This window comes from Eleutherodactylus coqui, chromosome 9, assembly GCF_035609145.1.
Source record: "Eleutherodactylus coqui strain aEleCoq1 chromosome 9, aEleCoq1.hap1, whole genome shotgun sequence".
Classification (NCBI taxonomy): domain Eukaryota; kingdom Metazoa; phylum Chordata; class Amphibia; order Anura; family Eleutherodactylidae; genus Eleutherodactylus; species Eleutherodactylus coqui.
This window is the reverse complement of record NC_089845.1, coordinates 153,868,086-153,893,844: the sequence shown is the minus strand read 5'-3', so window position 1 is coordinate 153,893,844 and position 25,759 is coordinate 153,868,086. Positions and strand designations below refer to the sequence as shown.

At 49.0% G+C, this 25,759-nt stretch overlaps 1 protein-coding gene across 5 annotated transcripts; it reads left to right on the top strand.

The window, feature by feature from the left end:
* The first annotated feature begins 128 nt into the window (after nt 1-128).
* EEF1D (eukaryotic translation elongation factor 1 delta) lies at nt 129-24,377 on the top strand. 5 transcript variants are annotated; one of them, XM_066578700.1, is made up of 9 exons: nt 129-147; nt 12,954-13,083; nt 16,820-16,891; nt 19,042-19,113; nt 20,548-20,635; nt 21,515-21,624; nt 21,806-22,027; nt 22,806-23,000; nt 24,291-24,377. In XM_066578700.1, the coding sequence occupies exons 2-9, from the start codon at nt 12,958-12,960 to the stop codon at nt 24,327-24,329; spliced, it is 924 nt and encodes a 307-aa protein (XP_066434797.1). In that variant the 5' UTR covers nt 129-147; nt 12,954-12,957; the 3' UTR covers nt 24,330-24,377. The 5 variants fall into 5 exon arrangements, with proteins under 5 accessions (XP_066434797.1, XP_066434796.1, XP_066434794.1 ...); XM_066578699.1 differs by lacking the exon at nt 129-147 and adding an exon at nt 297-380; XM_066578697.1 differs by lacking the exons at nt 129-147; nt 16,820-16,891.
* Nucleotides 24,378-25,759: the final 1,382 nt, after the last annotated feature.

Genomic DNA, 25,759 nt, shown 5'->3' with positions numbered 1-25,759 from the left:
GGCGTTTGTTTTCCCAGCTGTCGCCTTATGTCATATAAGTACGCATGCGCAGACCTCTGTAACTCACGTCTTTACTGCGTATGAGTTGGCTTTTGGCTACGTAGGAGACTGAACCATCACATTAATGGAGCCGGATAACGAACCAAGGTACAATTAGCTGCTCGCCCACTAGTTGATAGAGAAGTGAGATGTTATGAGAGGCATTGCTTCCAGTAACGTGTAAATCTGTCAGTGGCCGTTAGTGTAGAAGCCGGTTTTCCTCTAAGTGTCACCCCTCTCGTGTGTAGTGGTGCGGTCGGGCCTATGGGCTGGTTACTAGAGCGGGTCACGTGCTCTGGTCCTTCCCTCCCGCTCTCTCCTGGCCCGGCGGCGGCTGCAGTGTGAGTACCGGGCGGCTCGGGGTCCTGAAACCCCTGCAATATGAGGCTAGATGTGTAACGGGGGGCCCAGGGGATCCACTGAGAACTGCCGGGGGGCGTCCGAACCGGCAAACCAATTAACGGTTGGGAGGGAATGAAGTAAACGAGGTCTGTAAATGGCATGTGGGGGGCGTATATACAGTATGTTAGAGAGAGGATATGTCAGACGGGGCTTAGTGTATGATATGATGGGGGAGGGCCGTTAGTATATGATATGGGATATCAGTGGGATTAGTGTATGGTATGGGGGGGAGGAGATATATTTCAGGTGTGGGGGGGAGTTAGTGTATGACATGGAGTCAATATATAAGGGGTGTGTGATATTGGGGGGAGAGGATATATATCAGGTGGGGAGGGTAAGCGTATAATATGGGGGGGTAGTGTATGATATGGGGGACAGGATATAAATCATGTGGGGGGGGGTAGCGTATGATTTGGGGGACGGGGGATATATATCAGGCGAGGGGTTAGTGTATGATTTGGGGGACGGGGGATATATATCAGGCGAGGGGTTAGCGTATGATTTGGGGGACGGGGGATATATATCAGGCGAGGGGTTAGCGTATGATTTGGGGGACGGGGGATATATATCAGGCGAGGGGTTAGCGTATGATTTGGGGGACGGGGGATATATATCAGGCGAGGGGTTAGCGTATGATTTGGGGGACGGGGGATATATATCAGGCGAGGGGTTAGCGTATGATTTGGGGGACGGGGGATATATATCAGGCGAGGGGTTAGCGTATGATTTGGGGGACGGGGGACATATATCAGGCGAGGGGTTAGCGTATGATTTGGGGGACATATATCAGGCGAGGGGTTAGCGTATGATTTGGGGGACGGGGGATATATATCAGGCGAGGGGTTAGCGTATGATTTGGGGGACGGGGGATATATATCAGGCGAGGGGTTAGCGTATGATTTGGGGGACGGGGGATATATATCAGGCGAGGGGTTAGCGTATGATTTGGGGGACGGGGGATATATATCAGGCGAGGGGTTAGCGTATGATTTGGGGGACGGGGGATATATATCAGGCGAGGGGTTAGCGTATGATTTGGGGGACGGGGGATATATATCAGGCGAGGGGTTAGCGTATGATTTGGGGGACGGGGGATATATATCAGGCGAGGGGTTAGCGTATGATTTGGGGGACGGGGGATATATATCAGGCGAGGGGTTAGCGTATGATTTGAGGGACGGGGGATATATATCAGGCGAGGGGTTAGCGTATGATTTGAGGGACGGGGATATATATCAGGCGAGGGGTTAGCGTATGATTTGAGGGACGGGGATATATATCAGGCGGTTGGTTAGCGCATGATGTGGGGGACGGGGGTGATACGTCAGGCGGGGGTTAGTGTATGATATGGTGGACGGGATATTTCAGGCGGGGAGGAGGGGTATGTGGATAATATGGGGGACGGGTGACACGTCAGGCGGGGGGGTTAGTGTATGATGTGGGAGACGGGTGATACGTCAGGCGGGGGCTTAGTGTATGATGTGGGGGACGGGATATATCAGGCGGAGAGGTGGGGAATGTGGATTATATGGGGGACGGGTGAAATGTCAGTCGAGGGGGTTAGTGTATGATATGGGGGACAGGATATATATCAGGCGGGGTTTTAGTGTATGACATGGGGGACAGGGGTGATACATCAGGCCGTGGGGTTAGTGTATGGTATGGGGGACAGGGGTGATGCGTCAGGCCGGAGGGTTAGTGCATGACGTGGGGGATAGGGATGATGCATCAGGGGGGGTGGGGGTTAGTGTATGATTTGGGGGACGGGTGATACGTCAGGCCGGGGGGTTAGTGTATGACATGGGGGACAGGGGTGATACGTCAGGCGCGCGCGCGGGGGGGGGGGGGTTAGTGTATGATATGGGGGACAGGGGTGATACATCAGGCAGGGGGTTAGTGTATGATATGGGGGACAGGGGTGATGCGTCAGGCGAGGGGGTTAGTGTATGATATGGGGGACAGGGGTGATGCGTCAGGCGAGGGGGTTAGTGTATGATGTATCTATCAGACAGTCCAGTGCTGTTTTGACAATTCTCATCTCTTATGGCCGCCTGCACTCGGACGGGTTCTGCATGTAGGATCCCGCAGCGGATACAGACCCAGTGCCCGGCCGGCGACCCTGCATACCTGTCTGCAGTGTCTTCATCTGTATGCGGTTGTGCGGGCCGGCACACGTGCAGTACAGATGACGCCGCGCCGTCGCTAGGGCATGGCCCGGATTCTGCGGCCCGTCTGCAGTGATAGCTAGAGCCAGGCTACGTATCAGATGGCTTCCATTGACCTCAAAGGAAACCGTCCGCGTGGAAATGGCGCTAGAATCGGATATGCTGCGACTTTCCTTCCACTTGTGGACATGGAAAAGCGATATTGCATAGCAGGTCTATGGGCGGTATTTGCTGTGGAATCCGTAGGCGAATGTCCACTCCGAATTACGCAATGCAAATACGCCCGTGTGCAGGCGGCCTGAAGGTTCGCTCTCACTGGTCCCTGACTCTTGTTTTTTTTGTGTGTGTGTATATGTGATATACGTCAAGCGGGATATATACACAATATCTATATCATGGCTAATCACAGGTCACAAATTCATATATAGAATGAATCTAAGCAGCTTGTATTATACTACAGAGCTGCACTCACTATTCTGCAGCTTCAGAGCTGAAATCTCCCAGCATTCCCTGCTTGTTCAGTGTCTGCACTGAGTTCTGGAGTCTCTGGGAAGTGTCCTCCTTACTCCCAGGTTCTCTAGGGTCCTCAGATGTTGGAGCTTACCCCCTGTATGACAGCAGCTGAGATCTCGGGGAGCATCTGTTCACCAGATTGTTTGTTTCCAATGAGCAGAATTATGAGTGCAGCTCCGACTTGCATTAGATTTGTAATTTAATGTTCCATTTACTCAAGAGCCTAGCTCTGCCATCCGTAATAATGAGTCCGGCTGACAGCTGCCGCCTCCGGTAGTGACAGATGATGAGTGGTCTCGGCCCGCGCAGCTTTTCTTGCCCCTTGTGTCTTTACGCAGAGGAAGCCGACGTGGATTTTTCCACCTGACCCCCACTGGGCTGCGGCGATACGAATGACCAGGAAACCACGTGCAGCTTTAGTCCTTTTCAATGGGCGACTCTGTGTGTGGCATTCGTGGCGCAGCGTTGTGACATGCCGCTACGGTTTTAGCTCACCTAAAAACAAAGTCCCTATCCTCCCGTGTGAACAGGCAGCGGTTACTCTATGAATGACTGCCTGTTTACTGTGATTGGAGGCGGGCAGCTGGAAGAGATCTTTGGCGCTCCACCCTCATTCACTCAATGACTCGCTCCTGTGCGAGGAGGTGGTGGGGTGCCGATTGTCTGCCAACAGATGTGGGGGTGGGTGGGTGGTGTCAGTTGTCTGCCAATGGGGAGGTTGGAAGAGATGGCCTGAGCGATGGCACTGGTGGCTGTCATTTAGCCTTGGGATGTGGTTGATTGCCCGTGTCCTGAAGACGCTCTCCGGACCGCCCTCTCCTAGCGGGCAGCCTCAGAGAAAAGTGGGACAACCTGATGAAGAAATATGTGCAAATGCCTAAAATTGTTGCAGTTTCTGTAAACTTTTCTAAATAAATGTGGTTTCTCTTGTCTTGCATGCCTTGTGACTGTCTGCATCGCTGGGTGCAGTGCTCTCCTCTAACGTTGCTGCTTTCTCTTTCCTGCTGCCTCAGTTCTCCTGCGGGACATAGTGAGTATGCTCCATGTCGTCGCTCCACGTCTGCATGTCCGTCCGTCGCTCCATCCATCCGTCCGTCCATCGCTCCATCCATCCATCGCTTCATCTTACTGTTACTGGGAGGATGTAGTGAGACAGATGTCTATATGGAGATGTAGCAGAGCCGGGCGCGTTCACCGTCCCACTGCATACAACTGATTATTGTTGGACGGACACGTACATTACTGACTTCAGTGCCACCCAATATCCAGAAGCCATAATGTGCGGGGGGGACACCTTCTGCGTCCCCCCGCCTGTCACTTTGTATAAAAGTACTTTCTGATTAGCTGATTTATGCTTTGACCGCGCGAAAGACGTCCCCGTTGGCGGTTTATACAGCAGCTACATCTTCGCTCAGTCAAACAAGAATCCTTCAGCCTTTCATGTTCACCTTACAAGCGAATGAGAACGACCGATTGCGGTTTAAACCGAGCGATTAGCGAACGCGCTAACGCGGAGTTAATAATCTCGCATAAAATGAGCGAAAAGCGAACTTTATCGCTCCCCCTTCAGCCATCGGCCGCGTTTAGACCGATTATCGTTTTCGCTCGTTAGAATGATGTTTTTGAAAAAATAAAAGCTGCTTCCGTGACCCGTGCGAACCGCGCTCGCTGCGTCTGGCCATTAGAGATTAGAAGCTCGTGACTCCCTGAGACCCAGAATGGAAATTAAAGGGTCGCAGCGGCCTGTCGATTGTTGGGGCCCATTTATACGACGTATTTCCTGTCCGTGTTCAGTCCGTACTTGATCGACTGATTCCGGATCGCACGCGGCCCGCTGATTTAAGCTTGTGTATTCGGATCTGATCTTTTACACGGATCAATATCGCACATCAGAAAAAATAACACGGCAGCGCGTCCGATTTACGGACCAAAGTTGGTCATTAAAGACTACGGGCTGTAAAGAAAAAAGCCTGCCATCGATGCGCATCGGTATTCATGCCACTTATTTGCCTGTTTTCTGTTACTTCGGACAGAACAGGCGTCACTTGAGCCGTCGTGCTTTTTTTTGTTTCCCCCGCACGTAAAAAATGCAGTGACCACGGACGCCACGCGGACGTAAAACACGAATGCCCAAGAAACACCCTGAGAATGGTGCATTTTTCACGGACCATGTGAACGTCCCCCAAAGCCCTGAAAACCACTTGGACCGATGCGCACAAGTCAAAACTTTAAGACGAGAACTTTTTCGCGCCCGCCTCTCACGGCCGGAGCGCTGAAGTCGGGGGGGTTTGCAAAAGTTGGTCATAGAAATAGTGTAACTGCCCTGTCAGGGAGGGAGGTGAGCGCTCTGCATCTGTCTGACTTATCCTGGACTGTCTCAGCGGGTTCTGTAGCCTCCATCGCATGCCGCTATCTGAAGTGCAATGACACAACCATAAAGTGTAACCAGAGGGGTCCGGGAAGTCCAAGCTCACACTGCCCCCCTCTAGTATATACAGGAGGGGGGGGGGGGGTTACTACCTTCAATCCACTCCCCAGTTGTATGACGCAACTCTTCCGTGGAACCGGAGAGGGTCTATTACCTGCAGTTCTCGCCCGTCCCTCCAGTTTGCTGGATTCGAGTCCTGGTGGTCCAAGATGGCCGACACAATCTTCAGACTACCTAATCCGTCAGTGCATTGGTCGTGTTGGATTACTACCTGCTCCCTGATTAGCCAGTATTGCTCATGTGTTCAGCACTGGCCAATCAGAGTAATGCATTAGGTAGTTAAAAGGTGGCAGCCATCTTGTAGGCCGTGGATGGGAGAGAATGACTGCAGGTAAGTACCCTCCGCCACTTCGGTCTCAGGATGGAAGTTTTCAGTGAAACTAGAGGGTCGCTAGGATATGATGAGAGATCGGCAATGCAAAATATCAACCCCATATATAATTTTATATTGACCGGGTGGGTTTATGGGAGCCTGCGTGATAAGGGGGTCCCCCATAGTGGAATCTGCTGGATGCGGTGCTGATATTCTACATGGCGCTAGTGTTATTACACACGCTGCATCTGGTTGGTCTGCACCCTGTAGCCCCAGTACTAGTAATGTTACCGTCTACAGTTAGTGTATTATTGGGGTTCCGCACAGAGCTGGTTGGGGTGCAGCTTCCTTCCCTCATCGGTTCCTGAGCTTCCCCTTATAGGTGGCGACTTCTTCCTCCGGTTCTGCCGCCTCGTCCGGTTTCTCTTGGTGGTCGTGTCAATGTAATCGCAGTGAATGGACTTCATTCTTTCTCTTCTGCAGCAATGTGGGGTCTTCATCATCCGCTTCACCCGCTCGGACTACGACGCCTACGGAGGGCGCTGAACCTGGTGCCGCTTCTGCAGACGGAGCTGGCACCTCGTTCATCGCTCCCCGACATTTAGCTTCTCTGTCCTACAGATCATTGCATGATTCGGCTTCGTAGAAATGTGTTTTTACCAGAGAAGACGTCTGCCAGATCCCCCCCCCCCCCCCTCTAATGCTGCAGACCACCAAGGTCAGAGGAAGGGGCTCCGATAACTAAAAGTAGCAGTTGGTCGTGAGTTGCTAATTTAAGGGGCAATTGTAGCCACTGAGGCTGGAAACACACGAGGACTTGGAGGTCCTTTATTCTATCCTCCATATCTCCGTTATATGCTTCCAGCCTTACAGGGATGGGGCAGAGCGGCATCCCGGACATGATGCGGATTGGGGCGCTACCTTTACATGGCTGCTACTAGTACTTGGGATTTACCAGTAATTGCTGGGCTGCAACTCGGACGAGTCGCTTCAACCCAGCAATTACCCATAAATCACCGGCATTAGCAGCTTCTGCTGGCTCATGTAATAGCAGCCTTGAAGGGTTGTCCGGGGTGTAATATTTCTGTAAACCCTGTTCCCATGCACTAACATAACTCGCCGCTCCCACGCCGGGTCTCCCCTCTGATGTCATGTTTACAGGCTGCCGCAGCCCATTTACTGGCTGCCGCAGCGATTGATCACCGAACTGTTATTTGCCTGTGACGTCCCATAAATCAGACAGGAATGGAGCCTGTACACAGCACTGGAGGACCCGACAGCGGGAGCAGAGGAAGGCGGGCATATGCCGCTGTTACATTGGTGCCCGGCGGACGGGTTTTACAGAAATATTACAACTCGGGGACCCCTTTATATCCTTGTATAATGAGAAATTCAGCTACTTTCTCACTTAATGTGGATTCCTCACTGTCTTCAAAGCCTCTGCTTGCTGTCAGGGAATGTTGTCTAACGAGCTATATAAGCAGGACTCTAATGGGGCAGGCTTTCAAGCTAGGAATTTAACCCCTTAGCACCAAAGCACACTTTTATGCTTCAAGCCTTCTGGGGTTTGTTTGGTTGCGCAACAGCAAGTTTTAGAAAAGTTGCACCTCCAAAAAAAAAAAACAATCCGCGCCCCGTGCTGTCGGGCAGCAGTTGTAGAGCTGCGATTCGGGGCGTGACAACTCTATAATAATGAAGCCGAGTCCATTAAAACACTAAAGGTTAGTGATACTAACCTGACCACCGCAGCCAATCAGAAGCCACAGCATGCCGTTCTCCTGGCATCAGCGCTTGGAGGAGAATGTCCCGTCTGCTGTGCGGTCGCACCTGACTCGTATTGCAGTCTGTGATGGCCAAAGTTGTGGCCTCTGAGCAAAAATCTCACCGTTGTGGTGACTGGTGTCACATTTTGTTGCGACGCCAGCGGTAATCACTAGATGCACACGACAGGTCATACTTTAGCCCCAGCTTGAGGCTGCCTACACACGGGCGAGTGTGAGCTCGGGCAGAGCCACTCGGCCTGATATTGCGCTCGCCAACGTGCGTCTTCATGGCAATGCCAGGTGTTTTTCGGACATAACGGCCTCCCATCACGTATGTGAAGTAGCGATTCCCCGGCGCAGCTTTCAGACATATTAAGAGTATCGGCAAGTGTCTTCCATTGTTTTCAACAGGAAGCCTGGCATCGCGCTCGCGTACACATCGGGCGCTGTGCAATGTGCTTTACTGTCCCATTAAAAAATTAAAAACGGGCAACGTATTCCGAGGATTTTTTTAAATTTACGTTTTTTTTCCTCCCCAGAATCTCATATGTGACTCCATTCAAAAGAATGGGGTTCATATTCGCGTGTCTTGCAACTCACAAACACTTGCGCGGGATCCTCGGCCGCGTGAAGCCGGCCTTCTAGTGCGTTTGTGGCACTTGAGTCACTTAAGGATCAGCATTGCTTCCAATCATGGCGGCTGTAGTCTCTGCATTGATCATGTCTGAAGTCCCTCCAGGCCCTGACGATGGTGGAACCAGAGATTAGAAAAGGTTTTCATTCCCTAACAGCAAGCACAGTACAAAGGTGTGCACAAATATTTGCATCACATGCTGCATTCAGCGTTGGGTACTAAAAACAGCAAGTAAGCTGCAGAAAACCTCCGTGAAATGTTGCCAATAGAAAGAAAATTAAAATGTTAAATTAATTTAAAAAACCTTTCCAGCGGGCCCCGGAGGCTTCCAGCTGCCTACTTACGGTTTCCAGCTGCCTACTTACGGTTTCCAGCTGCCTACTTACGGTTTCCAGCTGCCTACTTACGGTTTCCAGCTGCCTACTTACGGTTTCCAGCTGCCTACTTACGGTTTCCAGCTGCCTACTTACGGTTTCCAGCTGCCTACTTGCGGTTTCCAGCATCAAACCCTGAATGTTGCATCCGATGCGATGGTTTTGCACGTCTCTATAGGTTTGTAAGTTGCTGAACTTCCATTTTGCACGGGTTTACTTTACATAGAAGATTTGGAGGGGCGCTCTACATACGGCGGGGTGTCACTGCCCCCTCAGATCACCGCCAGCCGCTCCGGCCATAGACGGACTCAGCATTTATCAGCTCACTATTGTCCCTGCAGCTTCGGCGGTGGGACGTCCCGCTGGCAACAATCACTAATCCGCCGGGACCAGACTTCAGCATAAAGTTGCTGTCGGCTGCAGCTTCTGCGATGCCTAATCCTGTGGGATTCATTTCTATTGTCCGACCAGAGAAAAGTTATTTCCATTGTTGCTGCCACATTGTAGCCTCTGTGGCCTCTTTACTTGCCCTCTGCCCCCCACCCCTATCCACCCCGGTGTCTTCTCTGGTAAATGCCCTGTGTTGTACCTTTCTGTTCCAGCGTTACAGCTCTTGTTATCTTTTAATGTTGCTTTACGGTGAAGATGAGGACGAGGAAGCTTCAAAGCCCCGCAGAATCCGGCTGGGTGGACAAACACAAGTACGAAGACGGTGCCAAGCTAGCGGGTGAGGAGCATTCAACGCCAACCCCTAAGAAGATCGAAACGCCAAACGGAAACCAGTCCGAACCCGCGGAGAACTCCCTGAACATCGACCCAAAAAAAGTCAACGGCAAAAAGCAAAAAAAGAGGCGAAAGTCCCCCAGAAGCAAAGCCTCCCCTCCTAAGCTGGACGCTGTGCTGCTCGGCATGATGGGTGATGCCGTGTGGTTGGACAAGTTTGTCTACGACGATGCTGAATGTTATTACCACGCCAGGCTTGCTGCAGCGCAGTCCGGGGCATCGAGGGACCCACCTGCCAACCAAGTGGCAGCCATTACTGAACACAAGATCAATGCCGCAGGCGGCTGCTGCCACAGCAGTATGGTGGCATGTCACCACGTCAGCAGAGGCATCTGGCTCAACAAGTTCAACTTTGAGGATGCTGAGAGCCAATTTGTCATGCAGTTCTCCTCCCCTCTCTCTTCACGTATGCTAAACCTTAATCTGTCCTCCCCTGACCATGCAAGGTCTGCCCAGAAGACGCCTGATGAAGGGTATGCAAGTGCCACCCCTACTCCAGCCGCTGCGCCCAATCCACTGTCCTTGAACTCTATAGTATCGGACCCCACTGTGAACGGGAAGCCTCACTGGGCGGGTTTGCACAGCCTGCTGTCAGAAGTGTGGATGGACAAGTCCCTGTATGACCAGGCGGAACGATGTTACTATGAGCATGTGGCGCAGGCGTCCTCGCAGGCCAAACCGGGCCTGAATTACTGGGGCCAGAACACGCCGAAAAGGGGGAAAAAGGATCGATGGAGCAAAAAATCTGCAGGAAAGCAACTGTCCACCAGGAGGAAGGAGCTAGCAAGTATTCCGGAAGAGACTAGCAACGCCCTGTATTATCCTGCGTACTACCTGCACGCCGACAGCGAGAGGGTGTGGCTCGATAAAAGCGCTTACGACAAAGCCGAAGAGGACTTCTACGCAGCGCAAAGCCATAAGATGTCCAACGTTGGGAAATTCAACAAGCCGTCAGCTGTAGCCAAACGCCCCAAGCCGGTAAAAACCAGGCATGGAGGCAAGAAGTAGGAGTCTATTATATACTATATATACTTCTGTAGTGATGTCACTTGTGCGGTTGTGTGAGATTTGCTTTCATGGTGGTTTTACTTTACGACTTGAGTGCTGATTTTCCCATTCCCTTAAGACCCCTCTAGTCCTGGAGCCGTTAGTCTTATGTCTGAGACCATCCGTATTGTCATCCCTTGACTAAGCTGTCGCCAAAGCCTTCTACTTCCCCCATGCCCACTAGCAGCGCCATGTCTCTGCTGCTGAAGGTGGGTACCAGCCATGGGTAATATGGTGATGCCTGAGTAAAACACTTCAGCACAGGTCATTAGCGTTGTCTTACAGGAGCTTCACGTGATTGAAGTCCACGGCGGAAAAATCTGATGTGGATTAGCGGCAGAAAGGTGTTGTTGACAATCGTCCTCCGGCAGCCAAGATCGCTGGTTGTGGGTCCAAGGTTAAACCTTGTAACCCGGGACCTTAGAACCCCCGTTTTGCCATATGTACCTACCTATTAGGCTGCGGTTATATTGCGGTCGATGCATTTCTCACTATGCAAATTACAACTAAAACCATTTATTGGGTGGTTCCTCTCCAGCAGTGGCCCGGGCGTTCTCTCGCCCTTCTTTAGTGTCAACTTGCTCCTTCGAGTCTTGATTGAAGTCTGCTCTGCAAAGAGGACGGCGTGCGATGTGGTGTATGATGTGCACGACTGTGAGGGGTACTGCGCACGCAGCTGTTCCTCTAGGGTGGTGCAGGCGCAGGGTGTTCGAAACGCACAGGAGGCTGGAGACATCAATCGAGGTTCAGAGGGGTGTGAGGAGGGCGAGCTCCCGGACCACTGCTGGATGCGAACTGCCCATTGGACAGCTGTAACGGTTATGGCGATTATTTTGGCTTTAGAGCATCTGATGAACAGAACGTTACCTTTTTACAAAAAAAATAAATTAAGGCTTTAAAGATGAAATATCGTGATTGACGCACTTACCGCGTGGGATGCAGACGACCGCTAAAACCGCCCGATTGGCAGTTCATGTGTAGAACCGGTCCGGGGTCTCGCACTTCTTTGATGTAAATAACCCCCTCCAAGTCTTGGTTGATGTCGTGCGCTGGTGACGCTGTGCATTTCAAGCACTCGGTGCCACCCTGTAGGGTCTGGCACTTGTGCAGTGACATACTCATAAATGGCGTCACGCGCATGCACCGTCCACTTAGCGGCACAGTGTATGTGAAACACACTGTCTCCAGACACATCAGGACTCTGTCATGTTTACCGCAAAGAAAGGGAAAAGAGCCTGGGCCACTACTGCATGTAAAGCGGTCATCTGCATACTGCCATACTACACAGCAATCTCAATATTGCAGTTTAAAGGTGCCGCCATGTTTATCTACCTGTCGTACACGTTATATACAAGTGGAGTGCACTGCTAAAATCAACTGGCAGACCTCTTTAAGCCCTGGGATATCTGTACCCAAAGATGGTGCCATTAAAAGTTGTATTCATCATCGCACTCTCGATACTCCCTGTGGCCTGAGACTTAAGGAAGCATATGATATAAGTGCGCTCATGCTCCAGCAGATGGACGACCAGCGCAATCTCCAGGTCCACTGCAGCGTAAACGGCTGTCCAACAAGAACTCGGGTGCTGCCATATTTGTAATCTGCCATATCAACCCTGCAAATTTCTGGAAGATAGCACCCACTCTCCTCAGTCGAGTCTGGCAACAGTAATGATGAATGGCCCGAGCATGTGCTCCAGAGTTGCTTGATGCAATGCTGAAGTCGGAGCACGGTTGCTGTGCTCCAAGCATGCTCAGACTGCAATGAAGAATATGCCAAAATGATACACCACCTGAAAAAAAACCCACCTACATGCGTGTAAACGTAATGTTATAGCTGTCGGAACACGGGCTAAGTAAACTCTGGCGGTAGTCACATCCTATAAAGTGATGGCAAATCCTAGCAGCAGGCTGTTGCTTTGACTAGCAGGGATCTGACCTCTGGGACCCCCTCTGATCAGGTGAATGGGGGTCTCACTACAGACTGCACACCTAGAAGCGCTGTTGTGCAGTACCTTTGTCCTCAGAGGTAGGACCCTTACCAATCAAAGCGATGGGGATAAAAAAGGGGGTGGGGGGGGGGGTATGGGTGCTAATATCTATTCAACCATCCTATTAGGTCATGGCTTCCTTGATTTGTTGGATATCGTGAACCAGTAGGGTAGACTGAGTATGCGGGGTGCTGGTGCAAGTACCCAGCTGAAGCCGCTGTGGGGTATACAGGACGTTGCATAGGACCAGTATACGTGGCAATGAGGCAGCGTGAGCTGACGCTAACGGCACAATGATCTTACTAGATCACGGTTATGCCCCAGGGTTGTGTGTCGGGACGGTGGCAGCTGGTAAAAGCTGCTCATACCCGTTATATACCTCTTGGCTTGCGCTGCAGTCGTTGGCTTTGACCATAAACGCGTGGTGTTGTATATTTTGCAGAGAAATGGCAGCTTCATTCTTGAGCACCGAGAAGATCTGGTTTGATAAATGCAAGTACGATGATGCCGAGAAGCAGTATTACGAGCGCCTGAGCATGAAGTCTGCACCCAACTCACAGAACCATACACAGGTGAGTGCGGACGGAGGGGTTAGATCACACAAGTGCATGAGCTGCGGGGTCCGATGCGGACGATAACCGGCTAACACCTTTATTAAGAGCTTTGCTCTCCAACACTCCATATCGCCCAGATGTAGAAGTAATAGCCCCCATGCTTCTAGTAACTAGGTACGGCAAGGAGTGCAAAAGGACGCTTTCTATTGCAGCTTTGTGTCCTGCACTTCTCTGCGGCGATTCACATTCTGGGAGGTTTTCCTGTATGAACTGTGTTTGAGACCCAGCTGCAGAGTCTCTATATTGGGTTTAATCCACAACCTACATGTAGTCCTTCATCTTTAGCATTGCTCTTGTCTTGGATCCTTGTTCAAGTCTTGAGTTAAAGCGGTTGATAAAGGCTGTGGATGAGATGAAACGCGTCGCGCTACAGGCCTTAAATGGGTATTCCCATCTCGGCAAGTTATCCCCGTTCCACAGGATAGGGAGTAACTTGCTGATCAGTAGGGACGCGGCTGCTGGAACCCCCACGGACCCGGAGAAATCGCAATGGCACATCCTTGCATTTTGACTGTAGGGAGAATTTTTGTGTTTATCTAAGAGAAGACTCTCCCAGATTTCGTGTAGAAGTCTGGACCCAGGAGAAATACAAATCACACCAGCCTGTGCGGTATCAGATGATTTCTAATTTATTCTAAGGCATATGTGGTTTATATACCATAAATGACATCACAGGAAAAGTACATACCTCCAAAATTAATAATACATGATAGGCTGAAACTAAAATGATTAACGTAAGTTACACCTTTTAAGGTGTTACTATAACATACAATGAAACCGTTGTGAATTCCGTGAAAAGGAATGGAGGGGAAGGGGGGGTGGTGCTCATGTCCCGTACCATGCACGCTATAGAAAGGTTTCGTTTAACCCCTTCACTACTTATACTAGCATCATTCTATAGCCTTCTAGTCTACAGTGCAATAAAAGAACAATTACCTGATACATCGATCTACAGTGTTCTTAACATTGACAATGATGGCTGTGCATTCAGCACTCACTTCAATGGGAGCTGCCGGAGATGGTAGAGTTCATGTACTCTGCAACTTTCGGCGGTCCCATTCAATTAATTGGAAACTTGATATTATGGCGTGCTTAATATCTATTTCCAGCAGTCCGATTGGCGTGAGTGTTGTGATGGTGCGCATGAGTGGCCACCACTGTCACAATTTGGGGATGTGCCGGAGGCAAGTTCTCTGGATTGGTAGGGATTCCAGCTGTTGTATCCCCATCGATTGGCACGTTATCCCCTGTTCTGTGGATAGGTGATAACTTGTCGAGATGGGACGACCCCTTTAAGAAAACTACAAGTGAACTCCAGCAAGTTTTTGTATTAGTGGATTTGACTCCTCCACATGCACAACGCTCAGATGGGAGGAGTACAGGGGCATTTATTACTTCATGCAGGCGATATGGTTATTGGATAAATGTGCATCTTTAACTCCGTCCCTTTTGTGTTCTCTGCTAAATGTTACGCATTGTCTCAAGACCAGAAACCATGCAGTACCTGGGGCGGTCAGGGAGGGGCGTCAATACTTACTGCACTTGGGATACAAAAATATTAAACCGGAACAAAATTCAAAATTTGTTATAAATGTTAAATTTCCCCCGACTCTGCTGGACCGCTGGGATGTGAAGGCAGGGACATAAAGCAGCTCCATATTGTGAGCCCCCCGACCTCCGGAACCCGGTATAGCAGTGATGGAGGTTGTTACAGACCAATGGTACACCTTCAGTACCACAGGAAGGCTCATAGGGAGTCCTTCCTGATACAAGTGCAGTATGTCCGGCCTGAATTTTCATTTGCTCACTGTTTTAAGATCTCTGCTTGCTGCCAAAAGCATTCTTGATTTTGTGAGACTGAAAATCAATGCAGTGCTAGTACAACTCGCACATCTGCAGGACGTAGTGGTGGAGAGTCCAGGACGGAGCGAATCAGGCTGCCTCTGTGATAAGTTGCCACTTGTCTACTCCGGGACAAACCACTGCAGCAAGCAGAGATCTTGAAAACACGATGGAATTTGAACTCCAAAGTATTAGACGGGCCAATTAAGCTTTGAAGAAAGGACGAGCCTTTTTAAAGGGGTTTTCTGGTTTTATTATAAAACGTAATGTATAAATTAAGTTTTATTAACTTTTGAATACTTTGTTTTGCATAATGTCTAAAGTATCTGCATGCTGTCAGTGAATGAGAGCACTGGGTTACAATCAGAGACTGGAACCATTTACATAGGGCTGCTGTCAGCTGAGGAGTGGATACAAGTGTATCGGTGTAGACAACGCTCTGTGTGCTGAACGGCACGGACGCCAGACTAGTACTGTACACGGGCTAACTTCACACCAGCGTCTTCTGTTTCAGTCCAGAGCAGCTAAATGGGAAGAAAACTCTTCAGTTTTTGTGCCCACAGACGTGCGCTGAACCTGAAGACCTTCAGTATCAATCTGTTAATTTTCCGTCTCTTCAGCTTTTAGTAATGCCGCACTTTTGTTTACAGTTTTAAGGGAAAAAAACAGAACCTAAACAGACTACAATGTTTCCATTTTTTTATTTTTTTAACATTGCTCTCAATGGACAATTAAATCAAACCGAAAGTTATTCGTTTACTTCTGTGTTTCATTTCCATTTTTTTTTTTTTGGTTTAGCTGCTCCCACAAGGGAACAGCTGGACGGAAACAAAAGACCCGAGTGTGAACGGAGCCGTAGGTAGTACTGCTGATTGAATGCATCCAATTGGATCCGTTCTAGACCAGTATCCTGGATTCCTGTCTGATACATTGTAGCAAGCTAGCAGAGAGGTGTAGCTCACAGAGCATAGTCTACACTGGATACCATTGTAACAAACCCTCCGTTGACATCAGACCTGTGTGTACAGGTTTACTACATCTGAATGTATAGAACTACTCATTCACTGATGGAAAGCAGGGATCCTGAAAATGGTGAGACATTGCAGCGTAAAGTATTTAAAAGTTGTAGAACTTTTTATATGGCACTTTAAAGGGTTTTTTCCACTAAAGATATTTATCCCATATGGACTGAATAGGGAATAAATGTCTGATAATGGGGTGTCCAACCTCTGGGATCCCCAGCAGTCCCGATACGGTACATCTGAATTCCCCATATGAATGGAGGGGTGGTATACATGCTCGACCGCTGCTTCATTCACTTCTGTGTTTAGCAATCTCCTTTTGTCTCAGAAGTGAATGGAGCTATGTTCGTGTCATGCATGTGCACTTCCATTCAAATGGGGCATTCGGGACGCTGGTGGTCCCAAAGCTCAGACCCTCAGCAATCAGACAGTTCTCCTGTATCCACAATAGGGAATAAATGTTTTTTAGTGGGAAAACTCCTGTAAGCTATAGTTATTAAAAAAACTGGAGGACCCTTTTCAGCTCGCAGTGTCCTGTATTCTGCGCTGACTCCATATACCTTCCCCTATGTCTCTACTGATGGTCAATGTGTTATTTCTCGTGGGTGTATGTGCTGACAGCTTTCTCCCCTTTCTGGCTGGCATCTGCTTCTCTTACCCCTGGCTGTGCCTATTGCTCTGTGTTCACCTGTACCCGCCTCGTCGTGGCATTACCCCAATCAGCTAGATCTTCACTCTGGCTCATCAGTGAAGCCTTTACTCTGATTCCTGCGCTTTTCCACCTGGTAACATGTAAAATGTGTGTGTGGTTCTTTGTGCACGGCCTACAGGATGACGGAGCAAGCACAATCCTCAGGGACATTGCCAGAGCCAGGGAGAATATCCAGAAATCGCTGGCCGGAGTGAGTACCAGCAGGCGGTGCTGCCGTCCCGTAACCCAGAAGCGGCTGCGCTGCTGCTCTCTAACCTCCTGTGTGTCCTGATACCCCATGTGCCTTCCGGAGATCCTCCATTCGTCCCTCATCACTAATACTTATGTCTCTGCTTCATCTCCACAATGTGCCAAGTGTGAGGAATACGTTCTGCAGATGTTTAAAGGGGTTGTCCCACCAAAATGTTCTCCCCCCTATCTACAGGATAAGGGATAACTAGCTTATCAGTGGGGATCTGACTGCTGGGATACCCACTGATTCAGAGAACTGACCTCCAGAGCATCCCTGAATAATATGTAGTATTACAGGATGATGTCCGTTAACTTGAATGGCTGTCCTGTAATACGAAGACAACTCAAAATCCGCCCATAGTGGCTTTCCTTTCCAGGACATAGAGGGAAACCCTGCTATATGTGGTTCATATGATCTAATGGGACATGTGAGCGCAGGCGTTGTGATTTCCTTCCCCCAGGATCAGGGGTAATTTGCAGGGAAACAGTCTTCACTTTCCCTGCAGCTCCTCCGCAGGGGAAATGAAGTATTACACTATGTCCATTCATATCATTGGGTTGTCTGTGTAATACGGGACAGATCTGGTCCTCCAGAGACTCCTTTTATAACCTCACTCCATTCTGGCCAGGGGGTGAGGATCCTGGATGGAGGAGACTCACCCTACCTAAAAAGGATCTTTTTAAACTGGACAACCCCTTGAAGGTTAAACCTTTGTGTAATCCTTAAAGTAACTCTCCAGTCCCAGGGCAAAAGTATAAAATTACTTGCCGTTGATCTCCTGTCATCCTTCCAATCTGCTAATTCCAGGTTGTGTTTTTGGCGGTCCAGGATGGCTGCTGCAATTTTCTACTGTGCTCTGATTGGCTAGCTCTGCTCATGTGACCAGCACTGGCAAATCAGAGTAGATATAGTGCATTGGTAATTGGGTAGTCTGAAGAAAGCTATCTTGGACTGCCAAACAAAAGGCCCTGCAATCAGATCAAAGGGATATCGGCAGAGAAGGCAAACTGCAAGTAATAGAACGGTCCCTACCAATCAAAGACAAAGGTTTTCTCCCAGAACTGGAAGGTTGCTCTTATGGGGGGTGTTGCCTGTTTTTTGTTTTTCTTTGGTTTTTTTCTGTTGCTTTGCGTGGATCTTGAGTTGCGTTGTGTTTTATACTTCGGTCACCTCCAGAGCTGCATTCACAGTTCTGCCTTTAAGGTTCTGTGCTGACAAAAAACATAACCTCTCAGATGAGATCCCCTTGTGATGCTGTAGTCCCGTCATACGGACTGCAGTAGGCTCTTTTGTTAAAACTGGCGCCATAGTCTGATATGGAATTACATCTACAGAGTGGTAGACCAGAATATGGGGGGAATGTTGGCCAGGTGCGAGGGAATCTGAAGGCTTGTAAATGCAGCCCTGGGTGTGACTAGAGTATAACCCCTCATGGTGCAAAATAAAATATATTCTGGCATCATTGTTGTAGGTTTAATTTGTTTGATTACTTAAAGCGGCGGCACACATTAAATATGGGTTGGGGGTGTTTGGTCTACATTGACATTACACAGAGGCCCTATCTGACCTCTGTGGAGACTGCATAGATGAATAAGTGGCCTTTTACATAAGATGATTGGCGGGCGCTAAAGTTCCCAGCAGTCGTACCAGCGATATTCACTCCTGTACTTTCACGCAGGAGCAATGATCACTCAGTGAATGGAGGCGCAGCGGGTTGAAGATCATTGCGGCCGCCCACCTCCATTCACAGTAAACAGGCCGTCGTTCATAGATGACCAACTGCCTGTTTACACGGGCCGATCAGCGTTTGATTTTTATGCCTGCCAAAACTTGAACTGTAAGCGAACTAATTCTTCATCGTTCAGTCGCTGGCAGCGTTTACACTGAACGATCATCATTCCGATTCCCTCGATCCGGAGAGACTGAACGATAATCGTTCCATGTAAAGGTCCGTTATTCTCAGTCTGCTTCATCGGGTGTCCTTCATGCTCTCCATTAATCGCCCCAGTCCTTGCTCTGCATGGCTCCTCTTGTTTCTTTCCCCCCCACTCGCCTGCTTCATTGGTGTTTGCAATCATTAAACAAATCCACATTTCTCCCCTTTCTAGCTGAGGACAGTCCTGCATAGTCCTAAGGAAGGCCAGGCTCCCCCTCCCCCGACCCAACCAGGGTCCTGTACTGTAAGTCAATCGCCAATCACTCCTTAGATGGGTGCAGCATCCAGTAGGTTAGGGGCTGAAGCTGGGTGAACGGTGGATATTCCACCAGTCATCTGGGTATCTACCAGTACCCCTTTTAGGGCATTTTTTGTTTATACTTAAAACCCCATTGCAATAATCATTTTAGGCAAAAAAAAATAGTACATTTATTTTTTTAATTTGCAGCATTTTTCTTCTGCATCTTCTCTGTATCACTGTGTATAAGAAACTGCAGAATCACTAGCAAATCTGTCAGTAAGCTTCTCTCGGAAGCTCATTCAGGAGAGAAGGGGTGTACAGGGAGGGAGACTGGAGTTCCAGCAGTTAGGAGAGAGGGCGGGGATTGAGACGCCGCCAGGAGGGGGGGGGGGCAGCGCGGGGCCGGAGGCTGGGCCGCCTGGAGGGGGAGGCTGGACCGCCAGGATCGGGGCCGGCGGCTGGGCCACCTTGGGACGCTCACTGATTTGTTAGCGATCTGCATTCTGCAGCCTCTTGTATATACAGTGATGGATGGAAGTTGTTGGAGGCAAACGCTGCAAAACTTTGAAAAACGCCTGTTATAAAAAAAAAAAAACTTACATGCCAAAGTAATACTAAAATGTAAGCATAAAGGGGTTGTCTCAGGACAAGTACTTATCTCATTAGTGGGACCCCCACTGAGCGCCCTCCATATGAACGGACATTTGTACTTGGCTATCTTCAGCAGTCCCATTATAATGAATGAAGTCGTAGTGACCCCCCCCCCCCTCCGCCATTCATTCTAGGACACAGTCCATTCTCATGATTGGTGGGTAGGGGATAGTACTTTAACTGGGACAACCCCTTTAACATGTAAGTGATGGGTTCTCCTGCCCTACATTGGTTGTAGTCTGAGCTTATCTGCAGTCTCGCCCCATAGGCCGGGTCCAGACGCAGCTGCCAATTTTCACAATGGGATTTGCCACGTATCTGCAGCAAACCTGCAACAACTACACTTCAGTGTCTGCAGGACATGTGGATGAGGTGTTCAAAACCGCCATTTACTTGTGCTGTAAATCGTGGCACCTATGTGGAGTGGTATCCACCGCATCTGGACCTGGTCTGACAGTCCAGTCAGTCAGATGACCCCCCCTGCATGCTGGCCCCCCTAGTTTCTGCTCCTGGCTGCTGGGGTTCTGCTGTGTCTCGGTGAGGCGTCCTCCGGTTAGGCTGGCTTTACGCCTTTGGCTGCACTAAAATGTTCTCAATCTGCTCCCTGTACCTAAAGTCCACCCCCTGCCAGTCATCCTCTAACAGCAGCGGGTATATTACACCCCATGCCCGCTGCTGCTCATCCTGTATCACAGCCAGCACTCATCTTCCATACGTTGTGGGTCTGCTAAGGTTTGTGCTTTGTTCTTGCAGTTTTTATAATCCTCCTCTTGATTCATTTTGCAGAGCATGGCCGCCGCCCCTGGCGGGGAGAACAGCGAGCTCCTGTCACGGGTCGCCAGTCTAGAAGATGAGAACCAGAGCCTAAAAAAAGGTGCCACCACCCACTTATAGACTGCATGTGACATATCTATCTGGTGGTGGACAGCATGCCACACGCTGTCCGTGCCGGATACACCGGGGTTGGAGTAGAAGCTGCTGCTCTGACCCCATATAGTGGCCAGCACTCTTAATTACAGGCTAGGGTTCCATTGGTTTCAGTAGAACTGTCTGCAATTACACGGGTCGGAGCAGCGGCTTCCGTTCTGACCCTGGTGTATCCTGGCACGGACAGCAGATGCTGCCTGGAAGACCACTTTAATTCCGTAATCGTACATTTGTTCTCCGAGAATGTGTATTTTGGAATTTGCTCATTTTGTAATTGCAAGGAGGTTGGTGACGTGACTGAAGGCCTCGGGCCAGAGCTTAGACCCCATTTAGACAACGATTATCGCTCAAAAGCTGTCTTTTGAGCGATAATCATTGACTAAACGCGCGGCCATCGTGCACAATTCGTTCACCATTGTCTTTCAGCTAGCTGAAAGGCAAGGATGCGTCTTATCAGGACCGCGCGCTGCGTTCTCAGCGGGATATCGCTGATACTATTGCTTCAGCTGGTATCCTGCTCGGAGAACACAGCCGGAGTATGCAGAAGACCATCGGTCCTGCTGTCTTCTGTGTACCCTGCTCTTAAGTGAACACAGCAGGAGTATGCAGAAGACAGCGCTCCAGCTGTGTTCTGCACACTCCGCTCGGAACGCTCAGCTGGAAACCACAGAACACAGTTCTCTGAGCGCGTAAAAGCACACAACGATTATCGCTCCAAAGATTGCCTTTGAGTGAATCTTGAGCGATAATCGTCTCAGTGGGCCTTTCCTCTCTGCTATTGTCTTGTTTTTTTATGTGCTAATGTACCTTTGTTTGCCGGTTTTAGTGGTGAAGGACCTTCATTCGGCCATCTCCAAACTGGAGCAGCGGATCGCTACACTGGAGAAGTCTGCTACCTCAAAAGTGTCAGCCCCCCACGCTCCAGCTGTGTGCAAGGTAAACGCGGTATATAGACAGGACACCTCTGAACCAGCATGGGGTCCTCTTTGTAAGGGCATATCTAATATCTGCCTGTCACATATCGTAATAGGATGCCTGTCAGAATACAATATAATGCAGTACTATGGTATACTCCCCCCTTTCAGCCTCCATTCCTCATTTATTTTTCCTCTCTCAGCTTCCTGCCCCTACACCCACGCGCCAACCTGCAGCGGCCCCACAGCCGAAGGCAGAGGAGGACGACGACGATGATGATATCGATCTGTTCGGTAGTGATGAGGAAGAGGAAGACGCAGAAGCAACCAGGATCAGAGAGGAGAGACTGCGTCAGTATGCTGAGAAGAAATCCAAGAAACCCGGACTGATCGCCAAGTCCTCCATCTTGTTGGATGTGAAACCGGTAAGTGGCGTAAATGTATCTAGTATTACTGTGTTTTGGCACACCTCTTGGAGGGTAACCTGCAGGTTTGTATTGAATAGTGGAAAGCATGGTTCACCAGTAGATGAGCTTTTGGAATTCAACTCATCTTGACAGTTACGGCTGATTTACACCCAATGATTATCGCTCAACGTTCGTCCAAGCGACGGTTTTTGAGTGATAGCTGTTGTGTGTAAATGTGTGCCCATCGTACACTCTCTGTTCAGCTCAGCATAAAATCTGTTGTCCCTGATGAGAGGGACAGCATGCTGTGTTCTCCACGGCCAGTGCTGATAGCATTGTATGCATCCAGCAGAACAAAGCAGATGTATTTAGAGAACAGACCACCCTCTGTTCTCGAAATACATGCAGGTGAAGCTAGTTAGCTACTAATAAGCTGATTAGCCCATTTATACCTAACGCAAGATGATCGCTCAAAACTGTCAGTTTCTGACCCATGCATTATGAGAGTTGGCTTCTGGTGTGGATTTCAAATCCACCATGTATCAATTGTTTGCTGTGGACTTCACCTTTTTGCAAAGCAGAGGTAAATCTGCAGCATTTCTGCACTGAAGTACATGTTTAAAATGACACATTATGTGGTTCCTGCTACTGTGGGATTTCCACTGCAGAGAATCCATAGTAAACCGGCCCCATGTGGCCAAACCCCAGCTGTCATGTCCTGCTGAATCTGGATGGTATAACCCTTGTTTCAGCTCGCTGGGTCTCTTCAGAATCTCACTTGTTCTGTTCTCCATAGTGGGATGACGAGACGGACATGGCGAAGCTGGAAGAATGCGTGCGCTCCGTGCAGATGGACGGGCTGCTGTGGGGATCCTCCAAGCTGGTGCCTGTGGGTTACGGCATCAAGAAGCTGCAGATCCAGTGCGTGGTGGAGGATGACAAGGTCGGAACGGACATACTGGAGGAGGAGATCACCAAATTCGAGGACTATGTAAGTGTTGCCGGTCTGCAGGGTTCACACTAATAGCAACTGATCTAAGACAGACCCTCACATCCTATAGATGACCAATCTTTAACCCCTTAGTGGCACGGCCTATTTTGGACCTAAGGATGTGATGGTATTTTTTGGCATTTTTATCTCGATTATCAAGAGACGTAACGTTATTTTTCCATTACAATTTTTTTTCCTGTTTTTCTTTTTTTTTTTTTTATAGAGGGCTTGAACCTATGGAGCTATAATTGCACTGATAAAACATTACAGTACTTTTATACTGCAATGTATTATTGCTAATAGCGTTCATAGGCCATGGCAGACCCAGACACCATTGGCTTGGTGTCCGGTTGCTATGGCAACCCATCGGCCCTCCACAATTACATAGCAGAGGGCCAGTGATAGAGGGTGCGCCCTCCCTCCGCAAACTCTTGACATGCCGCAGTCAATATTGATTGCCACATGTAAAGGGTTAACAGTTGGGATCTGTGTTCTCACCTAGATCCACTATTGCAGTGGGAGGCCACAGCTGTCAGTCACAGATGACTCCTGCTTTGGATCGGGGAGGTAAGGGGTTGTCTGCCTTTGAACTATGACTGATCTATCCTCACCTGCTGTCCAGATTTGGCTCCAATAGTTCCATTGTTGCATGTAGGTGTAACCCAATGTTAAATCCCATTCAGAGCTGCACTTATACTCGTGGTAGACCCCTCAGATGGATGAGCGCACTGCCGGTGTACACCGCATAGGAGATACCATAGTGGTGCGCTACATTGTGGAAGACACAACCTTTCATTACATGAAATGATTGTCTGGACACTGAAGTTCCCAGTAGGACACTCTAAATGCCGTAAACCGGCAGCGGCGAGATGTGAAGTCCTGCAGCCTGAGGAATAACGCAGCTCTGGATGTGACTGGAGAATAAGTGGTCCACACTTAGTACAGAATCCGTAAAGTTACGCGAAGATCCAAACTTCAATCCTAGCGGGAAAATTTATCGCAAACTATGTGCTAATATTTGCTTGAAAACTTGCTACTTCTCTTCTCGCCAGTTTTGGGAAGTGCAAGTGGCCTCAAAAAAACTGCAGATCTGTGTTTTGATAGCGGATGTGGGTTTTTTGTTTTCTTTCCAAAATGTAGCAGATTACGAGGTGTGAGCCTTTATTTTTGGCGCAGTTTAATCCAGATATATAGTGGTGTGGGAACTACTAGCCTTCATGTCGGTGTGTCCAGCGGGCGATTGCCTGTCCCTGTGTCACGATGTCTGACATTTCTTGTTTTTGTCTTCAGGTTCAGAGCGTGGACATCGCAGCGTTCAACAAGATTTAGCACCGGCCGTACAGACTGGAGTGTCAATAAAGAGCAGCGTTAACAGCCTTGTCTTGTCTGTCAGTCTGTCACTACACTATGCACAATGACCAGGAAAGCTGCATCCCCTGCTGGAAATACTGGGGGCAGTACAAATGTACCGCTGTATGCAAAGGAGCAACCCTAAAGGGCTCACTCACACGGATGTGTCATCCACGTGTTACATGTACTTTCCACAAGTAAAATACACAGTACACCGCACATACGCATGTGACATGTATTTATGGTGTCAAATCCCCATATTGCTACATACTACACACCCAAGTGTGAGCGGTCCAATAGAATTCAATGGGCTTTTATATTTTACACCTGCAACATAAGCCGATGTGAGTGAGCCCTAAGTGTGCCATGGAGCAATTCCCTCAGTCTTCAGTGATTGCTAGTCCTGGGCTCACACAACCATATAGTAATATACTGTGTAAAAATCGCCCTACTTTACCAGTGTATGGAACTGCGTATGGTTACGTTTTGTTAACTCGTGTATGCCTTCTGATGTAACCCTTTCCAATCCACTGTCTGACCTCTGACGACATTATGATTTAAGGCTGTACAGCTCCGATGTTGGAAGACGTCCATCGGGGTTCCCTTACTGTATATTGCCAGCCTCTCTGCTGTCGGAGCCTATCCAACGTGTCACCTCATGCAGTACTGGCTTTAGCCAGCAGATAGCTCCGTTGTATAACGACAGAAAAAGAGTAAGCCCCCTAGGAAAACCAGGATACAAATTGGATTGGAAAGGGTTAAGGGCCTTTTACACATAATTATCGCTCAAGAGCCATCTTTTGAGCGATAATCATTGTGTGTAAATGTGCGCCCATTGTGCATATACCATTCACTTTTCGCCCATTGCTGACTCCAGGTCCGCATGAAATCCTCATTCTTCAGGGCGATGGGATAAGGCGGGCAGTGCTGATAACATTCTTTAACAGCTGTTAACAGCCACTGTCCTGCTGGAGAAGAATAGCGATGTATTTAGAGAACAGACCACCCGCTGTTCTCTAAATACATTCAATGAAGTACCAAAGGGCTGATGAGCCAATTAGTTCCTATGCAAAATGATCAGTCAAAACTTGTCAGTTTCTGAGGAATTTTGAGTGATCATCTGTGTGTAATTGCGCCTTTAGGCACGCCATCCTCCACTGGCTTTCATGTTTTTTTGTTTTTTAATTTCCTTTGCATGCCTCCTAGCAACATGCATAAAAAAAACAAAAGAAACCCCTAAAAAACGCTGCCCCCATAGGGAACAGTAGGGCTCTTGCACGCATAAAATGCTGTAAAATAGAACATGCTGCGTTTTTTCTAATGTGTGTAACATACATAATCAATGTACTTTCACTGCCACCTTTTACTGCATATTATGCTTGTATACATTGCACATGTAATACGCAATG

What these genes read in the sequence shown, in the direction of transcription:
- EEF1D (XM_066578699.1), top strand. Translation starts at nt 304, where the DNA reads ATGGGCTGGTTACTAGAGCGGGTCACGTGCTCTGGTCCTTCCCTCCCG. An exon ending in CCCAACCAGGGTCCTGTACT is followed by an intron (nt 19,114 to 20,547) that starts GTAAGTCAATCG and finishes TTCATTTTGCAG; the next exon opens with AGCATGGCCGCCGCCCCTGG. An exon ending in GAACCAGAGCCTAAAAAAAG is followed by an intron (nt 20,636 to 21,514) that starts GTGCCACCACCC and finishes TGCCGGTTTTAG; the next exon opens with TGGTGAAGGACCTTCATTCG.